The sequence below is a fragment of the Haliotis cracherodii genome, unplaced genomic scaffold (assembly GCF_022045235.1).
Source record: "Haliotis cracherodii isolate W230 unplaced genomic scaffold, xgHalCrac1.p SCAF_6, whole genome shotgun sequence".
NCBI classification, from domain to species: Eukaryota; Metazoa; Mollusca; class Gastropoda; order Lepetellida; family Haliotidae; genus Haliotis; species Haliotis cracherodii.
In genome coordinates this window covers 57,843,313-57,860,888 of record NW_027266319.1, presented here as the reverse complement: position 1 = coordinate 57,860,888, position 17,576 = coordinate 57,843,313, and the positions used below count along the sequence as shown (strand labels likewise).

The 17,576-nt window shown below is 35.4% G+C and overlaps 1 protein-coding gene across 9 annotated transcripts in view; it reads left to right on the top strand.

Moving 5' to 3' along the window:
- Positions 1-17,576, top strand: part of LOC139444918 (neuroglian-like) — a 301,741-nt gene that overhangs the window by 182,258 nt on the left and 101,907 nt on the right. For 8 of the 9 annotated variants that reach the window (XM_071225929.1, XM_071225927.1, XM_071225935.1 and 5 more), the window contains one exon: positions 4,851-5,009. In XM_071225929.1, the coding sequence (XP_071082030.1) occupies positions 4,949-5,009 (61 nt within the window). In that variant the 5' untranslated portion in view covers positions 4,851-4,948. Of the gene's footprint in view, positions 1-3,999; positions 4,050-4,850; positions 5,010-17,576 lie in introns of those variants that run through there. The other variant, XM_071225932.1, reaches the window with a different exon arrangement.

Sequence of the window (17,576 nt, the reverse complement as noted above, 5' to 3'; positions counted from 1 at the left end):
ATGGTGTCTATAGCAGGTAAAGGATATGTCTCATGGTGTCTATAGCAGGTAAAGGATATGTCTCATGGTGTCTGTAGCAGGTAAAGGATATGTCTCATGGTGTCTATAGCAGGTAAAGGATATGTCTCATGGTGTCTATAGCAGGTAAAGGATATGTCTCATGGTGTCTATAGCAGGTAAAGGATATGTCTCATGGTGTATGTTGAGTATCATGTTCAAAGTGCCAAGGAATATTAAATACTTGCCATTTCATGAACAGGGCTGACATTCGACATTCATAGTTAGGATTTGTCAGGTAATTTGTTGTTTGACGATATTTTTAAGAGTTCAGATGAATATATTTGACGCTCATTCACATTAATCTAAAATTCTGTGCTATATTCTATGTCTACGAACAAGTTGAAATCAAACAATCAGCGTCAAACTTTTTGTAGGGAAATTTACTTTGTAGGGTTCATCCCTCTGCCAAGACAGGACCTAGACTTGCATAAGTCTTAGGGCAAAAATTATTAGTTTTCATCATAATGTCTTGATGATATAAGAACATGTTGTCCTTATAAGAGACTGGCATCCTTGTACTGTTGTCCACTTATCTAGACTTGCCTGTTCTGAGGCTAGAATTATTATAGATTATTATTGGACTTATCATTCAGTACAGCCTTCGACAAGTCTAGCCAGGACCAAATGATCATGGGTTCAAATATGGGATCTGTACCTGTACTATTGGCTTAAACTGATGTGGTTAATGTGTACATCCTAGACAGTTAGTCTTTTCTCCTACATTGAGTTGAAGTACTGTTGAAGTCTATGAGGTATGTATTTATAGTATATGATAATACCTCTCTATATTGCACTTGTCTCAGGCTACAGTGCTTCAAATGTCATCACATTGTTTACTAGTTTTTAGGGAAAATATGTTTGGAAAACAAAATGTGACAACAAGAAAGCTATGCAGTGAACATCACACACTTGAGTATGGTTCTTTAGTTTTATTGTGAAAAGGACCTTTAGAGATGAGTGATGCTCAAATCATTTCATTTGGACTGATTGCTAATTGTTCTCAATTTACTTTCAGAAAATTGGATAAATTTTAAAATATAATTCAGGGGCACGGGTGGCCCAGTCGTCTAAGGCCCTGTGATTCCTTATGCAGAGTTGTTTCCCTTGGGCATGCTAGAAAACTATTAATGTGGGTTCAAATCCCGGTTCGCCCCGATGATGTTTCTAGGTTTGTCAGCACCATACCCGTGCTCGTGGGTTTCACCGAAGTGGTAAACGTCTGACACCTGCATCACTTCGGGCTTTCCTCACACATTAAGCTGACACGCCACGATATAACTGGAATACTGTTAAAAGCAGCGTTAAACCCAACTCACTCACCCACTAAACTATAATTCAGAAAAGACACTTTGAAACTAAATGGAAACCATGTGGAAGACATTTATGTTTATTTTAATTAGGGTAATTGCTGCAGATATTTCATACAATTTAATTTACTTGTTTATTGCAAGAAGAAACGTGGCATATAAACCTCCAGACCAATCATATCCCTGTTTAGACTCAAGTGCCGCGATACAATCGATTAAACCTGGATTTGATTAAATGAGGATCAGTTTCATAGGAAATCAGTTTAATAACAATTTATAACAAAGGAACACAAGATACTATTTTGAAATGTCAGTTGATCATGAGGAAGCTTGTTTTGAAAAGTTTCAAAATATTATTAATATGGAACTTTACCAAGTAGAGAATTGATATAAGCAAATATTCAACATAACAGTTATTTTCACTTTTCAATAGTGTGGACAAATGTAATAAAACACTGATAAAACTAAATCACCTTGAGATGTTTATTTTTAACAAAAATAACTGCCAAAAGACTGCTTCACAAATTATTTGAATTCATGTCGCACTTGTGGGTAACTTGTGTTTAAAAGGCAACCCCTTTTTCTAAAAAGCTGTATATATAGCCAAGCTTTAGTGCTACAATTTGGAGAAAAAGTGTGTTTCTTTTAGGAGTTTTTTCCGCAAGTAGTTGACCTGGAATTGATATATGTGTCGGTATCATTCGTACAGTTGCTTTGAAACAGGTTTGGATTGCAGGTATTACGGTTATTTAGAGCAAAGTAATCAACTTCATCCTTTATAGTTAAGTAGCTATCATGATGAATTATTTATCAACGTCATCAATAATTACCATGTATGTATTCATCTGCCAGTGATTACTGACACAATGTGTCAAGTTACTGATCAGCGCACAGACTGACGTGTGTCTTTTATGTCGAACAGTTGGTCAATTTTCATTTTCTTGCTGTGAAAGGGTAGGCTGATTATTTATTCTGAAAAATACGTATTAACAATTAACCAATGTTAACAATGGAAAATCGTTTTTAAGAAGTCTAAGGTGCCGTGAATACTGGAATATCAGATGTGAGATTTTATGCTGATCTCAGCAATAGGTCATCCATTACGGTTCAACCTAAACATAAGCTTTACATTTTTTAGAAACATGTGTTTAATTGTTTAATAATGGAAATTCATTTTATTACCCCGAAGTTGTATAACTTGCCTGGGCTAAACAGTAAGTGAGGTGTTATGTTGTTGTTTGAGATATACTATCTTTAAGTTACATTAAGAACCTGTAGCAAGCTGTAACAGAATCTGTCGTATGAAGCTGTAGGAGAAGCTGTAGTGTCACTGTATAAGGAGCTGTATTATCAAGGCCAATTATGAATTTGACCATCTTCTTCTCTGTCAGTGCTCTCTGAAAATAGCTGCTAGATTGCGGATGCAATGTTAAACAATAACCACTCACTCACTCTTACAATGTAACATTTCAATACAGCTGTAGTACCTTTATCAAGCAAGTGATATTTATTCCGAAGGGTCTGAACATCAGGCATACAAGCAGAGAATTTATGTGCTTAAATAGATATAAAAAAATGCAGAGAAACGATTATCTACAGCAACATGAGCCATATGTCAGAGTTACTTATAAAGATTTTATCATCTACCACCTACCATCGACCACCATCAACCACCTATCATCACCTATCATCACCTACCGCCATCTACCGCCATCTACCGCCATCTACAACTACTAAAGCTTACTTTCGCAGTTGGAGTTGTAGAAATTATTCTGTTTTATCAGATACATTTTGAACTTTCATTGCAGTTTATTGCACACTTGTGTGCAGTGATGATGAATCATTGATGTGAGGATGGGAGATGATATGTTTAATGGATGTTTAGTGTTTGAACCCAGGTGTCGAGAGTCTAGCTATGTTATTATTATTGTAGTGTTTTCAAAGGATTGATGATTTCGATCTACTTTTATTTTTCGGTAGACAAAACCCTTCCATTCTATTAGTTTGTTTAAGTTTTGTGATTTAACGGATATTTAGTTTTCAATATGAAATATATCATATATTTTATTAAAAAAAGTTAGGTCTAGCTGAAATGTTAGTGGTTGCTTTTTACACTCAGACAGTAAAAAAAAATTGTGTTTCAGGAAACATAATTAAATATAAATAATGTCAGAAAATAAAATATGTCTGTATCCATATTCCATGTGTTTTTAGATAAAAATTGTTTCTTATTTCAAAGGTTAAACACTTGGAAAATATTTTTAACAAAATAAATCCTTGTCATATATTTTCAAAAAAAAGATGAACTTCCTGTGGTTAATGATAACAAATAATTGAAATTTATGACAATTTTATATGTTTTTACTAAGAACCATATGGAAAGTTGATAGTTGAGCTGCTTTTGCTTTCCTTCTTTCATCACGGTTAAAAAATGACAAGCAGGAAAGTGATACTGTTTTCTCCATGACCGTGAAATTCAAAGAAGGTTGTAAACCGCTCCTTTTGCTTTAAGAGTTCTCGAGTGTGTGAGCCAGGCTTGTATTTATGAAATGTTTACAGGCAGTGTGTGTCATAAGGGTGGAACAATTGTAAGGGAGGTGTTGTAGAAAGATGCTTTAGTCACTGTTGGCCACAGGATCGCTTTGGACTCACAGGGAGACCTGTTGAAAAGAACTACACTTGGTAGGAAAGCGTAATTTGTTTCTGCAAGACATCTGTTGATTGCTTGTATATATAACTGTTGACTTCACAGATACTTTCTGACCTGTTGGTTTATTTCATCCATTTCTGTTTTGAGCTTGTATTTCAGGAAACTGATTCTAAATAGGTCAGTTTTGGTCTTTAATATTTGTTTAATTTGAGAAAGCAGGAAATGATGTCACATTTCAGGGGTGATTTTGTTTTATGTGAGGTGATTAAAGTGATCATGTCAGTTTGTCATGCGTCAATTTCTGTCACTTATTTCATTATGGTATGAATGGACATGTAGATTTCAGCTTCAGGGCACAGTTGTACAATTTCCTTTGTACTCACTGTGTTAATGTGTTTGACCTTTCAGAGAAGTGATTTTAATATCAAGTGGAATTGTACTGATTAATTTGAAATGTATCTTCATATTTGATGATTTGTTCTTGGGAAGGTGTTGCTGTTAAGTATTGACATTTAAGATGATGATGTTTGTGCAGCTCAACTCTGACACAGTTTTAAAATAAATTGCTGATGATACTTTTTTCCAATATTAATTTTCCTTTTTTCCCTTAATTATAACATACATTTACCTGAAAACAATTCAAACATAAAACCTCTAGACTTTACCTGTATTTATCACTGACTTTACTGGACTAAACCACTTTAATAATACCTTTAGCAACTATGTCAAATCCCCATTCAAATACCACGGAACCCTTTATCAAAACCTCAGTGATAACGTATCATTATGTTCTCTTATTGAAATTGACTAATGTCTGTTTCATTATATTCTAGGTTTACAAGTCAGGTTGAATCACAGTACATGGATGTTATTGGTGTCAATTGCACAGAGATGTGAAGTGGGAAGGAAGGTGTCAGCATCTGTTTAAACCATGAGGAGTTCTTACACCGAGTTAGCGCTGCTGTGGCATTGGTTCCTCGTGCCAGCATTAGGTGAGTACCAATTCTTTCATGACATTTACCGTTAACATTCTTGCAGAGTTTCTGGTGAGGAGATATGCCAACAGCAATTTCCATTTGTATTTAAATTGGTGAACTTTGCAACCATGTTTTAGACTGATCAGATATATAGTAGATGAGGATCTTAAAATAATTTTTTGCTGTATATCTGTCCATTCACATTTTGTGACAGAAAAAAAAGTATGTAAAGGATTTACCAAAGTATGGCATCATAAGATGATTATTCAGTATAATTCTTTTGACGACCAAATCTCAGTATGTAAAATTTAATAAGTCATGATTATGAAATGGGTTTGAGCAATGGAATGTATATTCTTATTTATTGTATTTATGGCTACTTTATATCAAACTGGAAACTCAGCAAGAATGTGGTCTTCTACACTTTGTGTACATGTGGAATGAAACCCAAGACTGGTAAGGGATGACTGAACACTTGTACCACTGGGCTACCTCACTCTTGCTCTCATTGAGAGACTTTCTTGTTCAGTCTTTCTCATCCGGAGACTTTCACATTCAGTCTTTCTCATCTGGAGACTTTCACATTCAGTCTTTCTCATCCGGAGACTTTCTCATTCAGTCTTTCTCATCTGGAGACTTTCACATTCAGTCTTTCTCATCTGGAGACTTTCACATTCAGTCTTTCTCATTGAGAGACTTTCACAATTCAGGTACATGATTGGAAACACTTTAAGTGTGAATATTTTGCATCTAATGTAAAATAATTTCCGTACCAAATATTAATACCAAATGTTTTAACATCTGTTTACACATGACATAAATTTAAAACATGACTTATCGTCTTCTCCAGCAGGTATAACATTAGCATCCGTTTACAACGGTTACAGGAAATTCAGCATATATTCAACCCACTTCTTTCTAGGTTGATGTTGATTAATGGATCTTACACTCTCGCATCGAAGCACACTATGACAGAAAAGCTAAGCCAGACCCTGATTCCTACATCTGTGATCATTATCAGCACATTGGGCTCTTGATAGAGAAAACAAAGGCATTATTGTCAGGAAGTAGAGAATAAATTTACTTAATGACTTTTTAAAGCCATTCTGATGTTTAAATCACCATTTATCCTTCATAAGAAAGGGTTAAGAGAATAGGTGCTCATTTTAAGAATACTGGTTTATTATTTCTCTGCGCTACGTGTCTGGTGTGAATGTTTATGGTGTGTTGGTGTATATTGATGAAAGGATGTTTGTGTTTTGCTTATGGTCAGTCACTTAAGCTTGACCGTGGCTACCTTATGCTATTTACAGTTAGGGTCAGTTAAAGTGGTTTCAAGGGACCATATGTTTACGCCCATCTGTGACCAGTCCATCAATACCTATAGCCTGTAAATAGCTTCCTGTTCATTGTTATTGATATACCTGCATCCATTCATTCATATTGGTACCATATGGGGATTAACACAGACTAAAGTGGGATTATGAGAGATTTATGGCTTGAATAAAACTAATTTACAATTTGATGTATAGAAATAAGGAATTCAGACGTATTTCCATTTATGAGAGGATAATATTTATTAGTTTGAAAAAGACTTTGTAGTTGAAATGATTCCAGAGCAGATATGGTAGTTGACATATGAATGACATGTCATATACAAACTGACAGAGATATATTCGTCGACTCATTACCAAAACAGTTTGTCCTTGACCTTTGAATCACCTTTATGACTTGAAATATTTCATAAGGTTTTACAATGAACTTAGATTTGTTTCGATCAATATAAGACCTAACACAAATTTAATTTCCATTTAAAATCTTGCTACATGGTTTACATCAATTTAAAACCTACTTTTTCCTTTTTTCTGATTTTGTAATAGGATTTTTAGATAAAAGACCAATTGTGATTGAATGAGGCCAATGAGACATCAGTGCATAGAGTTCACTCTCTTTGAAGAGTTATTATTTCAAGATCATAGAAGCTACAAAACCAACTGCAGGAAGACAAATTATTCAGAATTGTTATTGACTGTATTTCCCCCCAAGTAAGCGCTGTGTCAGTTGTACCAGATAGTACTGTTCAGATTTCAAACATCCTTTGGTACTGATTGGTTTCCAAGACAGAAGAATCTTGATATAAATTGAACCTAGATTTATTGAATTGAGTTATGTGATCATGGATTACAAGAGCAAATTGGTGTATTTAGGATAATATCTAAATATATAAGTTATTCAATATTTGTTTGATGTTGGTGCCTTGGGGTCGAAGGGAAGACACAGGAATAACTCGTCAGTAATGATTCCAATTTGCTTTGACAATGAATACGTAATGCTTATTGATGTAATTTTGAAGACAAAGACACTAGATGTATGTACGAGAGAAAATGAAGCATTTACCGTTAGAGTTTTGTTAAGCTTCATTTAGTATGGATTGAATCGAGGTGAGTTGGGTTGACCAACTTGTTTATGTCTTAGTTAGAATGCAATATATGAGTCTTTTTTCTGATTGTACGCTTTGATGTGAGACAAATGAGATGCTGTAGCTAATATCATCTTAATTTTGAATCCTGTTTAAGTGTTTCGCTTCTGTAACGGTCACAATCATTTCCTTTTTCCCTCTCCTTCTCTGCTTTGATGTGGGTCTTATTGTCAGAAGACTTTAAAACCTAACATTGTAAGTATTATCTGTTTGGTTTAAGATGTATGTTTTTAAGGACCTTTAAAACAGTTTTAATATCTGGACGATTGATCTCAACATTTGAATTTGTACTATAATGTATGTACATGATCCTTATCTGTTAACACATAGAGAATTCTAAGTTTTTGTATATTCTTATTCATAATTATTATAATTTTTTTATGATTATTGTCACAACAGATTACTCCAGATTCATTCAATGCAAAAAGGTTGCTTTGAATATGAAATTTGTAAAAATCATCTTCGTAACATGCAAAAAGGTTGCTTTGAATATGAAATTTGTAAAGATCATCTTCGTAACTAAATAATAATTCATTTTTTCAAAATGTTAATATATTAATAGCATCATCATTTCTATCAGACTTCCATGAACTTCCACTTTAAGAGAAATTAGTAGTGGCACTAAATTGCATTTTCAGTTGACACTCGGTCCTGTTTTCCATTATATATTATACTTGCCTATCTCGTGTAATGACATGTAGCGGACTTGCTGTCATGTGACCAGGATGTCGCTGCATGTGACTTGGGAATGTCAGGAGGCATTGACAACAGGCTGTTGATGGGATGGAGTTTTGATTCATAAAGTCGAGTGAAAATTATGATTAAATTTGATTTCTTTGTCATATGAAACTAATTGGTTAGTGGAACAAGATCCAGCGCTCAGTCATTTCTGTTTTTTTGTTTGAAATGTATGTTAAATCAATTGAAAATGACATGAAGTGGAGTTCATGAATGCTTTAATGGCAGCCGTTGACTGTCCACATGAAACTGTAGTAGACACTGGATGTAGTGAAATAGGAGAATATTCTTTCAGACATGTGAGATGCGCTGACATATTTTTCAGGAAAGATAACTGGTGAATGAGTCACTTGAGGGCCGCTCACAGTACAATATTATACTTAAACACACAATATTACTTCTTTAGAAAAGGAATTAACTTATTCTTTCATTTACAAATGCAGTGTTTCTGATTACATGTAAGGTATCTCATTATAAAGCTTAATGAGCTATTTCAAATGCATATATATATATATATATTATTTTTTCACTTCTGTTTAGATATATTTTTGTTTTCTGTGAAAAATTATTTGGGACAAAGTCTAATTTCTGTTTCTTACCATAAGTAGTTGTGTAGACAATACTAACAATTCAAAATACAGTTAAGTCCAATTGATCTGTCTAAATTAAATACAATACCATCAATACAAGTGTCAGTTGTCTGCACAGTGCTGCTTCTAGTGAAATTGTGTTTCAAATATGTATCAAATGTATCTTTGATAATATAAAGAATTCAAACTATATATATAGTTCAGAAGAGGGGGTTTCCAGACTAACAGAGTCTGATCTAACAAGTTTTCACTGTGTTGTTATTTAATTTGAAACAATCTTTTCAGTTTTCTGTAGACATTTTAGGGGTATAGTTCATGTAATCATTTCTGGTTTAGAACTCTGTCTGCTCAGTCTGTGATAAAAATGTCTGGGTTTCAAACCAAGCTATAATCTTCTCAATCGCCTGCAAATGTCCAGTACGCCATATTTCAACACATTGTAATCTTTCGTCGGCTCGGCTGTTGTGCCGGACTGTCAACACGGGGCCCCTCCTCAGACAGTGCACTGATCATAACACATAATTTGTTGTCCGTCAATATCGGATAACCAGACACACAGAGAGAAACGATATTGTTTCTGCAGTGCACATAAATCAGTCGATCAATTGGTTATTACAAGACATTCTAGATTAAGCTGAGTGAGATAGATGTTGAGCTGCCTTGTGAGCATAGACTGTCATCAGTATCGCTGAGGCTCCACACCAGGGGGATGGATTGTACGTTTTCATTGTTAAAAACTTGAGTTTGTGAAAGGAAACATCCTTTTAAATTATATTTATGGTTGAAAATGTATGAAATATTCTCAACAGTTATTGTGTGATTTGAATTTTTATAGTTGTAAAATTTAATTTGATAAATTTGAAGGGTTGAATTATGCATCCAAACTATTATTACTTATTTGTTTATGTTTATTTCTGTTTGATTTGAATAGTTGTGATTACTTTTATTTGTTTGATATAAATTTCAACAATATTTAGATGAGGATGAGAATTTATGGATGTCAACTTCTATATTATGAGGAACACATCGGAGTATATGCTTACTCCTTCATCAGGTGAATAGATGCCATGAGGCAGAGAGCATATATATGTACATTTAAGGACATGTGAGGATAACAATATTAATATGATAACAAAAGGTGGAAAATAACAAAGGGTAGAAACTAACAAGGGAAGCCAACAGATGATGGGCGCTGATAGGTGATTAGCAATAGACAATGGAAGCCAACACTCTGCAGTACTTAGCGCTGATGGTATAGACGCCAGTACTTAAGTTATCTAATATTTATGATTTGATTCAATAAATGTCCATCAGTTTCTTTATTGTATATCCACATCAGATTCAGAGGAGCAGAAATTTGAAATTAAAAGAAGCACAACTGTAGAATATTACTCTCAGCTTCATGATCAGGTTTTTTTTGTTTTTCTTGCAATGGAGATGAGCATCTGATTTAAAAGTGTCTAAATCCCATCAAAAAAATCTTCAAATCTGACATTTCCAATTTTCATTTTGGGCTGTAATCAGTGACTCCTGGTGCCAAGCACTATAAGGTGTTACTATCGGTCCCAAACGCGACCAGCAGTTTAAACAGATCATCCAACTTGCTGAAGCAAAAATGTAGGTTCACCGAAATAGACTCCACGACACCGATTGAATTCACTTTGAGGAATAACTGTATTTGCTGAAAATGTAACTCGACAGAGCGTAAACTTCTCCTGGTGAGATCAATATGTGTCGAGGTGTGTCGTGGTGTGTTTCATATGTGTCCCGTGTGTTTCTTGCACTGGTGGGAAGATGAGCAGAGTGGCGCCAACGTCTCCTGCAAAGGCCTTCATTTCATGCTCCATGCTTGTGTGCTTCACATATTTTTTGTAATATATTACTGGGAGATGTTTGGGACATTAAGTTTTAATGAAAGAGTAGGGATATGTTTTCTTTGGTTTGAAGAAGATCATGTTCAGCGTACAAATAAAAATTGAATTTCCATTTGGATTACAAATGTTCATTAGGTGGGTTTATTGGGTTGGTTATGATGTTGGAAATAGAACTAGAGGAATGTTTTATTATTCTTTGGTAATTTTTCAAGAGAATGTCTGCTTAATGTGTTCATGTATGTTATTAGACACAGGTAATCAGTTTCTACATACAACCAGAGTTAGTTTGTCGAGCAGAATTCAGTATCTCCCGACTTTGGTGTCTGCATTTCACAACTTTTGTGAAATTGAGCATGCGTTTTCAATGAAGATTTATAGAGCAATGTACATCTCTTGGTCAAAAGTTGTTTAATCAGTGATCCTTGTACCACTTTTAGGTGAACAGTTGACTTGCCTTTGCATGTGTTTGTGCCAATTGCCAACAGGATGGGCAGGGTACTCTTACCTTTTCGCAAACACCAGGTATTACCCCTATTTACCACCTGTATTGACTCGGCAGAAGTATAGATGGGTATTTACCACCTGTATTGACTTGGCAGAAGTATAGATGATTATTTACCACCTGTATTGACTCGGCAGAAGTATAGATGATTATTTACCACCTGTATTGACTCGGCACAAGTATAGATGGGTATTTACCACCTGTATTGACTAGGCAGAATTGTAGATGTCTATTTACCACCTGTATTGACTTGGCAGAAGTATAGATGGGTATTTACCACCTGTATTGACTCGGCACAAGTATAGATGGGTATTTACCACCTGTATTGACTCGGCAGAAGTATAGATGGCTATTTACCACCTGTATTGACCTGGCAGAAGTATAGATATTTATTTACCACCTGTATTGACTTGGCAGAAGTATATATATTTATTTACCACCTGTATTGACTTGGCAAAAGTAGAGATGGCTATTTACCACCTGTATTGACCTGGCAGAAGTATAGATGGCTATTTACCACCTGTATTGACTCGGCAGAAGTATAGATGGGTATTTACCACCTGTATTGACCTGGCAGAAGTATAGATGGCTATTTACCACCTGTATTGACTCGGCAGAAGTATAGATGGCTATTTACCACCTGTATTGACCTGGCAGAAGTATAGATGATTATTTACCACCTGTATTGACCTGGCAGAAGTATAGATGGCTATTTACCACCTGTATTGACCTGGCAGAAGTATAGATATTTATTTACCACCAGTAATGACCTGGCAGAAGTATATATATTTATTTACCACCTGTATTGACCTGGCAGAAGTATAGATATTTATTTACCACCAGTAATGAGCAAGATGAGGTACCTGTGTTATCTTCTCACATGTAGCTTCATTTGAGTGAGTGAGTGAGTTTGTTTATTGCCACTTTGAACAGTATCACAGCATATCACTGCTTATCAGCTTGATGTGGGAGGAAAGCCTGAAGTACTGCTTGTCTTTGATGTTTACCATCTTGGTGAAATTTACAGGTATGGTGCTGACAAACCTAATTAGGGTGAATGTTGGATTCAAACCCTTGTCCATAGGTCTTCAACATGCCACTAATCTGCACAGTGAAATGCAGCATTTTGGAAGACTGGGCCAACCACTATAGCAACAGTCCTGGGACCCCAGTGCCCACCTTTCAATTCGATCTTGTGATGAAGGCCTGTACTATTTTGACAATCAAACATCCTGATTTCGTGACTTCCATTTCATTTTCTCATTCAAAAGTCTACTTAATAGATGGAAGGTTTGAAAGAATGAAATTAGCAGAATAATGTTTTCATTGCATGTAAATAGTAGTATTAACTGTTTTAACAGTTGTGACTGTAGATTTCAAAATTAGTAATTTGTTTGTGATTTTGATTTCCATATCTTGTATCCTTACACCTTGTATAAATAATGCCCAGAGAAGATAAATGTTGTGGGAAAGTAGTGTGTATTTTATCATGTTCAAGAATTAGAATATTCAAATCTTATTAAAATATGGGAGTTTCAGTCATTGTAGCGCTGAGATCGCTTTGTGAAAGGAAGGCCAGGAATTGTACAGACACCATAACTGTGAACATGCTACAGTAAGATGGCATCAATTCCAGGAGTCTGAGGTCCCTCCAACAATGCTCTTTAAATCATGTCTGCTGCTAGAAAAACGTTATCCTGTCATCAGTCGAGTATTATGGTGACAAGGCGGCAGATACCAAATATTTGCTTAAGTACAAACTTTCAAGATGGTGAGTTTTCAAATATGCACCAAACAGCAACAAATAGTTTTTGAAATGGGAGATTCCTGAGAATGGATTTCCAAATTGAAGAAAATGTTTTTGTTTCAAATGTTCTCCATTCTAGTGTGTTCTTTACATGAGGAAGCAGGCTAGGGTTTCCGTTCTACTGGCTACAAGTTAGGTGTTGTCCCAGAGCTTGTCTCAGGGTAAAAACCTTGACTGAATGTGTCTGTTGGATGTATCGTATTACTAGCTCAAGCTCCTTACAGCTACTCATTAATAGCTGAATCAACAACTATCATGTGACGAAGTCAAATAACATTTTTTGAATCTTTTATTATGTAGATAACCATGTTTAATCTATTCATGATATAAACTTTTAAAAAAAAACCACTGTGCTTAAATAGAGATTTAATCAAATGATCAAATATTTTCCAAATTTGAAAATCATTTAAACTACCTGAGATAAGGAATAAGAAATTAAAGCCACAAAACCCTTCGAAATGTCGAAAAGAAATTTAAAATTAAGTATATTAATGTGGATATAATATTAATATCACTTTTCTTTGAATTTACAAAGGTTGATAAATTAAATGATTTGGTTGTTTTAAGAAGGTGTTCTTTTGTCCAGACATGTTTTAGATTCAAGAAACAATTACTCAATTTCTTGATAGAATCACAAGCATTGAGTTTATTTCTTTGAGACATGAACATGCATTGGTAGTAAAGTCTTGGTAATGGCATATGTCATTGAGGCAATGGCTTGCATGACATCACATGCCATGTTTAAGTGCTGCATGACATGCCTATAGTGGGAAAACAACATATCGTCTTTTTCATATCATTACCTTTGACAGAAGTGCGATTGCGAGCTGTCTTTGTCACTGGGGCAGGTTTTGTGTAATGTTAGAATCCAAACACAAAGAGAGGCAATTAAGATAGTTCTGAGAGAAACCCCCTCCCTGAACCCCCATGGGTCGTGTCACGGGGAATGTGATTGTTGGTTTCTTGGAATAATAGTGCTGAAGGATGGTGTGGGCTCCGAGAACATCTGATGTCCCCCACGTGTGCAGCATCATTTGAAGTGGCAGCAACATCATTGTTGGTTAAATGGTTGTGTCAGTCATCTGTAATAGACAAGACTTAAGGGATGTAGACGAGGATGATCTCACCAGATGACACACTGATCATGGTACTTCACTGATGAGTGTTGCTGTACACAATATTCATATAGAGGAGATAAGAGCTGGCGGTGATGACAGGCACAATAAACAGATCACATGAAAATATGCCCACTTACATAATGGGTTTTATGTCATGATTGTGCTTTCAAGTCTGTATGTTGCTTTTGTTACAAGTGACCAGTCTACCATCAGAAATACCCATCCTTCTATTCATTCCTTCACCATTCCATCTGTCGTTCATTCATGTATTGAGTTATTCACCCATTTACATGTTAATAATAACAATCATTAAGTAGTGTAGGCCATAAGCCCATTCCACCTTGCAGCATAATCAGTGTCTGAGAACTCTAATGTACAATATACAATGTATAGGTAGGTCCCTTAAGCCATAACCGTGTTGCTTTATAAGTGAAGGTAAAAGTTTTGGGCAGTGGATACATCAGATAAAGACATTCAAATATTTAACTTATATAAAGTATTTTATTTTAATAAATTTTAAATTTTAACAAATAGAATTTTTGTGTTTTATGTTTACATCTAAAATGGTGATAGTGGCTACAAATGATATTTATCTTCTACTTGACCTGGTTACAAGCCAAACACAACCTTTGATGGTTTAGCTCTCACTGTATTCTTGCTACCGCCATGTAACTAATTTCTATATCACTGAGTATTAATCCATCCATCCATTCTTCAACCTATTGCATATCACTCAGTCCACATCAATCCATCTAGGATATACACAGTTTTAATACCAGCATACATTTCAGCTTCACTGCTATGGTTTCAGTGACCCTGTAGGTTGTGATGCTACATTCATCATGAGACACGAGGATGTGACACATGCGATGAGCAATGAAACCTGGGTAATACCGGTACGCTGCCACCTCTGCTCTGCAAGCTAGAACTCGATAGAAACAAGTCACCAAAGTACATGCAATGAATAATTTCCAATAGGCTTTGGTTACCAGCTATTGTTGTCAAGGCAAAATGTTTGTCATTCATTTTATGATTTTGACATGTTCAGATCAAAGGGTCATGGTTTAAAATTACATGTCGGAAAAATGTAGAGATATATGATATTTTCTCTTAAATGTACATGTGACGAACAATTGGTTCCGGACAATAGGACTGAGAATGACGAACACTTAATGTTCTTTGCTGTGGGTTGTGTATAAAGGGACGGGGTTGGGGGTGAAGTCATCATGGTGTAATACATCAGGAAGGTGTGGTAAACTGTATTGCGTCTCACACGTCACTCACAATGGGCAAGATTAATGCTCAAACATGTCTGTTAATCTGATGTCAGGTGGAACCTGCAGTGGGTGGACACTACACCTGGTTATTCGGAACACTGCTACATTCTTCATGCTATTCATATACATGGGGTTTTGCAAAGCAAATAGGAAAAAGCTCAAACCAATACCACTAAAATATTTATGGTGTTATTTGGTTTCTGAAATTTCTTCATTTGCAATTTCAAAAACATCACCTCAGAATAGGAATTGTGTTTTGAGACTAACTTTTTAGAGAAACTATTTCAACATCCAAAGCAGGATATTTTTAACGACAGTATTTTATTGACCATGTTGAATGTCATCATTTCTTAACAATTGTTGTTTTAAGACCTGATGCAAAATCATTTCTTTCAAGTCATTCCAGGAACAACTTTTTTCCAAAATGTCCGAGATGATTGACCGACTGTCTGAACTCCGAGGGTATTACAGCTTGTCTCGTTCTCCCAGCATCATGTCACGCCAATTTAATCGTAAGACATTATGATGTCATTGATGAAGGCTTGCAAGACATATCAATAGCATGTACATTATGGTGTTTTAATGATGCATGCAGTGATACTGTCACAGTCTTATGTGCGCTGATTAGATTGCAGGGTAGTTATAATGTCTGGAGATGGTGCTTATTGCAACATGTCAGCCAAATTATTCATGCAAATGATGATCTGTCGAGTGGATTTGAAATGGAACTGACGACAAAGCTGCCGAGCCATTGTTCCATGTGGGCATGGAGTGCTGTGTAAAACATAGTGTAGGTGCATTGATGACTTAGAACATGAAATACAATACTCTCCATCAGAGACACAGACACCGGGGACATGTCTCGTATGTGACTCACCATTTGCTTTTTGCTCTGGTACAGTTTATATCGGAGTAACAGCAGTGTGTGCTTTGTCGTCACCAGAGGGATACCTTGTAACGCCCGCTGTGTGTAGAGCTGGGATATGTTCGGGAATATGGACATTCTTACGAACATGTCAAGCAGTAATATTCATGTCACATACATGTGTATTGATGTACAAGATGCGAATGTTGTTTCCATTTGTGTACATAGAATAAATGACATAATAAGGAGAATATTAGAAATATTGACACTCTTTGGCTATGAAGGACAGTATTTTTGGCTAATGAGACAAAAGAGTTTTGAGCTTCGTCCCTTGGTCCGTCCGCCATGTTCTGTTTCCTGGACAGAACTCTGTTTAAAAACTATTTATCTTCAAAAAAGTTATAACATGTTATCCAAGTGGTGCAGAATAATGTATTTTAGTCTTTCAGAATTAAAAAAACGGTATTTTCATAGAAACAACATGACTGAAACAGTTGGGCATGTTAAAAAACATGCCAGATAGTTTCAAGAAACTTTATAAAGCATATTGACTTGTAGGTCTTGTGGTGCCACTTGGCATTTAGAATGTTCAGATGTCTGTACTTTTTGTGGTTTTCCATGGAAACATGATCAAATACTACCAATAGCAGGATAGTTTGTTTCTGAAGCAGAACTCACATCATGTTCAAGATATATTCACGGAACTCTGCACACATATCAATTGTGTTGGCCAGCGCTTCCTTTTGACATTTAAAATTTTGGTATTTTAATACTTTTGATATTTTCCACAGAGCTCTTCGCCCAATTAAAAAAAAATGTTCACTATACCTCCATGAAACTTCACAGACAAGTCCTCAGCCATTAATTATTTGTCTAGTGATACCTTTTGGCATTTAAAATCACTTTTGTGTATTTTCATATCTAACAATATCATATTGATCAAAGCATTAGCTTCGTTTCTGTAGCATTAGTCAGACAGCTTTAAAGATATATTCAAGACATGTTTCACAACAACACATGAAAGGGTTTTGTTGTTCATCCACATGCCTTGTGTGGTATATGCTTCTGAATAATCCAAAGCACTCAAGGTAAAGGGATAGATATAGAAGCAACAAAACCATTTCAACAATCTAACAAAATCTCTGCTAACAGCAGTGTCCGTTGTGCATTTCATGATACGTCATAAGCATGTGTTAATGAATCACTATCAATTAGTGATGATACCATATACGATTCTGACTGTATCATGAGCATGTGTTAATGAATCACTATCAGATAGCGATGACACCATATACGATTCTGACTGTATCGTAAGCATGTGTTAATGAATCA